The sequence below is a fragment of the Bufo gargarizans genome, chromosome 1, assembly GCF_014858855.1.
Source record: "Bufo gargarizans isolate SCDJY-AF-19 chromosome 1, ASM1485885v1, whole genome shotgun sequence".
In the NCBI taxonomy this organism is placed as follows: Eukaryota; Metazoa; Chordata; class Amphibia; order Anura; family Bufonidae; genus Bufo; species Bufo gargarizans.
The window spans coordinates 592400660-592408396 of record NC_058080.1 but is presented as its reverse complement, the minus strand read 5'-3'; the positions used below and the strand labels follow the sequence as shown (position 1 = coordinate 592408396).

General features: G+C 42.2%; 1 protein-coding gene across 4 annotated transcripts in view; it reads right to left on the bottom strand.

Moving 5' to 3' along the window:
* Window positions 1-987: 987 nt before the first annotated feature.
* Window positions 988-7737, bottom strand: part of OSBP2 (oxysterol binding protein 2) — a 273565-nt gene continuing 266815 nt past the window's right edge. For all 4 annotated transcript variants that reach the window (XM_044275848.1, XM_044275846.1, XM_044275845.1 and 1 more), the window contains one exon: window positions 988-7222. In XM_044275848.1, coding sequence (XP_044131783.1) covers window positions 7080-7222 — 143 coding nt within the window. In that variant the 3' untranslated portion in view covers window positions 988-7079. The remainder of the gene's footprint in view (window positions 7223-7737) is intronic.

The window sequence follows — 7737 nt, the reverse complement described above, 5'->3', positions numbered from 1 at the left end:
CCCAGCATGCCCGAACAGCCTACAGGTATCAGCCTACAGCAGGGCATTGTGGGAGTTGTAGTTTTACAACAGCTGGAGGGCCGCAGTTTGAGGATAGAAGAAAACCACAGAGACAAGATAATAATGCACTTATTAAAGCAGATGCAAGCACTATATATGGACTAAGTCCTCACCCTGATATGATAATGTCTGAGACACTTAGTCAATATATTTTGATCAAAACACATCTAAGCCCGCCACCAAGCGTCAAGGTGGTCTCAGGTCAAGCGGGTCCTACGCTAAACCTACCTAAGCCGTTGGGCTTCTATGTTCAGGAGCGCAGACACCGCACATATGGTGTGCTGCTCCTAGTAACCTCCATGTGCATCAAGCAACCAATGGGAGGAGGAGCAAGCACAGCCATATGTACCACCTAATTAAGGTGCTCATTGGATAGAGGAGGGGGGCAAAAGTGCAGAGGAATGCTACTCCCAAGATACTAGGTGCGCATTCACACTTGAAGGTGCCACTCCCTCAAGCAAACACTACATAAACTAAAAAATCACAGAAAAAACTAAGATAAAAACATCCTGCACGATATGATACAAATTTGCGGATGCGAATCTGTGCCCAGCGATCTCTCTCTCCAACTGTTTGCATAGACAACTCTCCCTCGCTGCTTTGATTGACGGGAACAGGCAGCGGCAAAGCACAGAGGGAGGGGCTGACCACAGAAATGAGCGGCGCTTGGGTGCAACAAGAGCAATGGTGACACCCTCACTGCACCAAAGGCCCTAATTTCCATATTAAGAAAAAGTATCATAACTCAGCTCTGTAGGAAGTGACCCTCAAATGAGTTGTATTCACCCAAATCAAGTGGTTGGTAAGAGGGCCCACACCTTTATTTCCCAGGGCCCAAATTTCTGGTCTGTATGAAGTCATCCTTATATTCCAGAATGAAGGACGGCCTCATCAAGTTCACCCTGTGATTAAACCACGACAACAAGATCTGATCGTATCATTTATTGGTTTGTGTAATTGTTTCTGCGCCACAAAACAGGTTGTGCTTTTATTACAGTCTTTCAAAATGTCACAATCTACACAGCTCGGCGTCAGAGAGACACGAAACACATTCCCGGAGCGTGTGAATCTGTACGCAGCTTTTCTCCTTTATTCACATTTCAATACAGCCGCCATGTTTGCAACAGTACAGTCATTTAATTCACTGTCCATCCATTACCAGTTCATGTCCATTCATCCTTTGGTTATTCTGTTTATCGTATTCTGACCCCAAGTCCTCCATCCCTTCTTGTCATTGAGACTTCACAGTGATGGGATCAGACATTTTACCTAATTGAGATAATGATAAGTGTCGAAAGTGACCCCCCCCCCCCCCCCCCCCAAGTACAAAAAAAAAAAAAATGCCCATCTTTCATCCGCATATTTGCTGATTCCAGGGCTCCTCTTCTGCCACACGGCTTCTCAGACACTGTGCATCTATGGTCCAAAACACTACCTTCTTGTCCAGAGATGCATCTGGATTGGTCAGGGCTGTTTGCAGTAGAAGCGCTGGCCGGCCCGATGGCAGCAGGAAGCATTTTGGAATACTGATGCGCAGTGAGTAGTCCAAGGCGAGGCATGGCCATCTTGGATGGCAGAAGAGGGGCCTGGAAATCAACAGATCTGCAGCAGAATAGATGAAAAGGAGGGCACCAGGCAAGTGTTCTGTCCCTTCCTCAGTTAGGCTTCCTCCACACACAAATTATGTCTAGCTTTTTTTTATTGCCAAAAAGTGGTTTAGAAAAAGCTTGCTTTTTTCCCCAAAAAGTGTGGATGGCATTTGTTTCCTATAGGTGTGTAGCATAGACAGAAACATGCCATTGCGTCAACCTGCTGCCTTTAGAAATAAAATGCCAGGGACACAAAAATGCCAGTAGCATAAAAACCCCAAAACATGTGTACTGCATTTCATGTTTCCATAGAATTTTAGCTAACATCTATAGCTGGTGTTTTTTCTGCAAAAAAAAATTTTTAATGCACCAAAAGCCACATTTTTGAATCCACTCTTAATGCAGATTTTCTTGAACCGGAGAGTCACTTTAAATTCTACACCCTGAGATTTACACAGGATTGAATGGGAGCTATTGTTTTATTGGTGATACAATTGGAAGCGTCATTCCTGTGACCTTGTACCTTGATTCTACCTGTATTCCTCGAACCTTTTATATTGCATTAGTAGACTACAGTATTGTGGAGCTGCTTGCTTCTAAACATCTGACTGCACCATGTAATATAATACGGATTGAACTACCTGCAAAAATCTCACTATTGTGATAGAGCCATGACTGAAAGGCTTTGCATGATGTTTAAAGGCAGCAGATTCAGGCACTATAAAATTATCACCGCAAGATCCTATATAAACACCTCTGTGTATAACAAGAAAACTATAGCCAGTTTAGAGAGTACATAGATATTGGAGAGGCCCTGGCACCCGTCCTTCCTCTACAGTCACATTTCCCGGAAAGGTAAAGGCCCATTTACCTAGGCCAACACAGCAGGCAATCCGTTCCCGATAACTGTCGGAGGAGGCAAGAGCTGCATTCACATGCAACAGTTATCTGTTCTCTATGGGGACCAACAATCGTACAGATACAGATTCAATGTTTCTGAGCAGCGGATCCCTGTTTAGATGATGATTTAGGCGACAACATCAACGATTATTTCACCTAATGCTCGTTTATCGGGTGATCAGCGGCACCTTTACACAAGTCAGTTATCAGGAACGAGCATTCCTGTGGATGCTAGTTCACAAAAATTGCCTATCATTGGTTTGTTTTAAGCCGTATTTAGGTGTGGCAGGGAGCAGTCAACTGACAGGATCACCTCCACTGTAAAAGGACGAGCGGTGTCTGCTGCTGTCGCTCGTCCCCATACAAAATCATGGTTCCTGGGCAGCATAGTGCCGTTTAGGCAATGATTGAGGTGTCCACACGTCAGATGATTATACCCAATGAACTGATCGTTTCAGTCGTTCATCAGGTGATATGCGGCACCTTTACACGACAGATTATTGGGAACAAGCGTTTGTAGGAACGCTTGTTCCAGATAGTTGACCCGATCATCAGGCCTTGTGAATGTGGCTTAAAGGAGCTTTAAGAAACATGCCTGCTAAATCGAGGAACTGAAAATCTAGATAATCCTGCTTAACATGAGATATATCCAGATCCTCCAAAAATGTTAGGTACAGACAGCAACTTACTGTGTAATGATCATAGATTGGTCTGAATACATTTACACCGGAGGTGTTTGGTAAAGTTATGACCTACTGGCTAAAGTAAGGAAGCTCACGGCATTGTAGTCGTCAGACCAACTCCACGCTGGCACTATCGCACGCGGTTTTCATTTTCTTTATGTAAAAGTGGATAGAAGAAGTTTTCTGTTAGTAGTTTTTGTGATAGGCATCTGATAAGGCATGCCATGTTTTATCACATTCCTTATGAAACTGGAAGCATATGGAGATACAATATCTTCCCATACACTTCGATGGGTTCTGTAATACAGTCCCCTGCCAGTACAGAGCCATACTAAGATTGTGTACATGAGCCATCGGAAAGATATGTGTGAACACAGCCTGGAGCTTCCCATAGACATCACAGAGCCGTCAACCGACTGGCCAGCTAGCATACCCAACTCACGCTTAACAGGAGAGGGGGATCATCAGCTGCCGGACCCTTTTGGAACATCTCATCTCCAGGGAAAATGGATTAACAGGTTGGAATTCAACCCGTGAGAACCTTTATTAACCTCCATTTGCAGATGTCAGGGTTACGCTAGGCTCACAGATTGTCAGCATTTCTAGATGAGACTGGCTGATACATGTCTGAGATGTTTGTTGGAAGACCCTCAATATGTAATATTTACCAGCTATCCGATAGTCAGATCTGCCCTTTCATTCATTCAGCTCTTGGATGAACTGCCGGTCATGGTTCTGTGCTAGAATTAGGTTTGCCACAGACCCCTAACTTGTTGTTTTAAAAGTCCCTAGTATAGTCCTGATTTTATATACACCAATCCTTACACTGTTATATAGATATAGAAATATACAGCAGCAATAATACTAGGAAGAAAATTTCTAGTGAAATGTCTAAAACTTCTCTAGGTATTACACACCATATGGGGTAGATTATAGCCCCGTGATTTCTAGACAGGTAACAGAAAGAGTAGTTAACACATTAAAACTGAACATAAGAGCTGTCAATAGTCACTGCAGCTACCTCACCATGATGTCTATATAAAAAGGTAAATTGATTCTTTTAATATACTTGATATAAAATGATTTATTCTTTTTACTGAAGCCTAATAATGACTTTCTGCATTTAGACGGTGTTCTTAAAAATAATGTGACATTACATCTGAATGGGTCGTGACAATTGGAAAAAACTAGACTTTACCAGGGATCCATTTTTTGGTTGTTTCTTATACCTGTTAAAAAAAAAAAGAACAACAAAAAAAAAGAAACCAAATTGTTAAAGGAGTTATCCAAATTCTGAAAGATTCCCCCAAATGCCCGGGCCCCTCATATACATTATACTTATCTGCTCCCCGCCACCCACATTGCTCCAGGTTCCTGCATGGCCGCCGCTGCATCTCCCTGTCATACGGATCAAAACATCCGGTGACAGGGGTGCAGCCATTAGCAGACTGCGATGGTGACCAACCTCAAGGGGACTCGTCACGGCCTGCTATTAGCTGCTCCACTCAGTCCCGGATGTTTTGATCCGCGCAAAGGGGAGATGCAGCAGCTGCCTTGCAGGGATCCGGAGCAACGAGGGTGCCAGGGAGCAGGCAAGTATAATGTATACGAGGGGCCTGTGCCTTGGAGGGGATCTTTTAGAATTCGGATAAACCCTTTAAGTGGAATGTATATGTAGTGCATTGAGTGTATTGTAATGGGATTTAATGTTTTGCTTGGTTAAAACTGTCTCCAGTCTACTGTATATCGCTCTTGGTTGTATCACCAACAAGCTGCATTTTGATCCAGTTTGGATTGGCTTTCCATTAACAGACCCCAATGCTTTATAAATTGCAAATTATGGGTGATCATTCAGCCACAAAAGGGACTAAGCACCACTGTCAACTCAGAGGTCCACGGCCTCATGACTTCAATAATAAAAAAAAAAAAATGTACTTCTGTTTTATCAGTATCCATAAATCATATTGGATACTTGAGGATGAGTAAGAATACGAGTAAGACAGTTATGTGCGAGTATCTCGAGTGCTGGTCACTGTCCTTACAATAGCACCTTCTAAGCAAGAAATGAATATTAATTTATCTGATGTTTAGGAGATGCACAGTGTCTGGACTAAGTCTTCATGCAAACAGAAAAGCCATGGGTGGACCTTGTATGATGGAAGACAGAGTCTGTATGGATCCTTGCTAGGGTGCATATTCTCTCCAGTGTACACTTAGCCTATCTGCTGGGAAAGCTTTCAGCGCATACGTCAAATGTATTCATAGACCCTGGTCCACTTGACAGAATGTCTTTTTCTCTTCTATTTGGCTGGTATACTATGGCATACCTTTTTTGCTGTATGATTTAGCTTAGTTGAGGAAAAGAGTTTGGAGGCATCTATTAAAACCTGGATACCTTGCAGTATATGTTTTAACATGAAAGCCTACGGCCAACTTATGCCACTGTATGTAGTGGCACACACTGTAAGGAAGTCCTCCCGGTGCATACCTTTTACATACACTACGGTGCAGTGTAACTACTCTGCTGCTATATGGTAGCATTGTATCCTCTCCGAGAAACAATGGGGGGAGATTTATCAAAACTGGCATTCCCATACTCCAGTCTTGATCCACTATGCACTGGAATAAAAGGTGCACATGTCTCTTAATAAATCAGGAACATCTCTAGCCGCGTGCTCCAGAAACTCAAACCTATGCCAGCTGACGAAGAATTGAGCTATAACTTATGCCGGTTTCTAAATCTAGTGGGCAGCAGAGGCTCCGCTAAGCCACATACTCTCTCCTTGCCGGTTTAGAAAAGTGACAAGAAGTTGAAGTAATAAAAAGTTGCAAATCATGGCACAAATATGGTGTGCTCCATAATTTGTGACTTTTTAACAAGCATTAATAAATCTCCCCTAATGTCTCTAGTGAAGAACACCTGCATAATATAGCATCATATTATGCATTTCTACAACTAAGGTGGTGTGCCCAAGACCTAGGTTATACAACATTTATACTCACCACTACCAAATAACGAAAAAAGAGTAAAGTCGGAACAATGCCTTGAGATAAACCCATGCAATGCAATGAAATAGTTGACTAACCAGTCATTATGGCCCAAGCTTACAAGGTAGTGATGTCCTATGGGACACCATTTCACCTTATTCTAGTTAGAGCATGGACAGAATTGCCTAGTAAAAGAGGGAAAATCTTTGGAAGTGTCAATAAAAGTGCACTAGTAAATTAAAAAATAAAGTGATGTTATTACACAGTGATCCTATCTGTAACACCAGACCCATCATTTAGTGTACTAAGTTTTCAAGAACTGTACAAGTGGCCATCAGAATCTGTGATTTCCACCCTGCCCATAATTAAAAGCTTATAATTTGTTAACAAGAATATACATATGCATCTAATGTACAGAAATAAATAATATAGCTAAGAGTACCTTCATTTCCTAAGCTTTGCTCAGAGTCTAAGATTGTACGTACGAGAGGAAACCCTTACTGAACAAAGCCCAGTCCTAGATATATATATATTTATACACTGACGTATGTACGTGTTTATATAGCAAATGTTAAAATAAATATTCTTATTCCCAACTCTTATTAGTTGATAAAAAAGAAATTCCAATTTTGTAAAACAAAAATCTTTAGAAAATACACTTCAGATCCCTGTCCCCCTCTGATTTTCCCGCTCAGATGTGGCTATTTTGGCATGTGTTTTGGTTTGTATTTCTGCTTGGTTCACATTGGAAGTCGGCCCTTGGTGCCTGTTCCTGAGCGTTGAAGAGTCTTAGCCTGGTGTATGCAGCCACCACATTGAGGGCGGCGAGATCTGTAAGCTTGTGTTGACCCGGGCTCTGTCAGAAAATATCAGGACATTTAGACCAGTCTTGCTTTTCCTTGGACTCCCAGTATCCTCCTTTATAAACACACATGAGCTCATTGGTGTATGGATTGACCTTCCTCTCAAACCACAATGGCTGATATCCTTCATAGTCATTACCTGCAAAGAAAAGGTAAAAGTGGATGGAAAAGAGCATGTAACAGAACATGACGATCATTATGATGGGTAAAGTATGTAGGAACAACCTGTAAGGACTTCCATTTTATATTAGAGCGTCCACCACAGGCCATACAATAGGCACCCTCGAGAATGACCACCATATACTGAGAATGCATTACCCTAAAAGGGTGAAATTGTGTTTACCAAGTAGCATCCAAAGTGTGAATTTAGGACCTGTTAGGCTACATTCACACAACAGTGAAGAATAAATGGGCATTAAAACCTTTTAAAGGGGTTGTCCCATGACAAATATTCTACAGTTTTCAAACCAGCACCTGGATCTGAGTACTTTTGTAATGGCACGTAACTAAAAATTTAGCATAGCCACCGAGTTATTCAATAAAATGTATCTATATGGCGCCACCTGCTGTTTGTTCTCTTCCTTCGTCCTGCTCCCTGAGATGGCCGCACATGCTCAGTTTCATCCTTCAACTGCCTGCTGAACTCTGATAGGG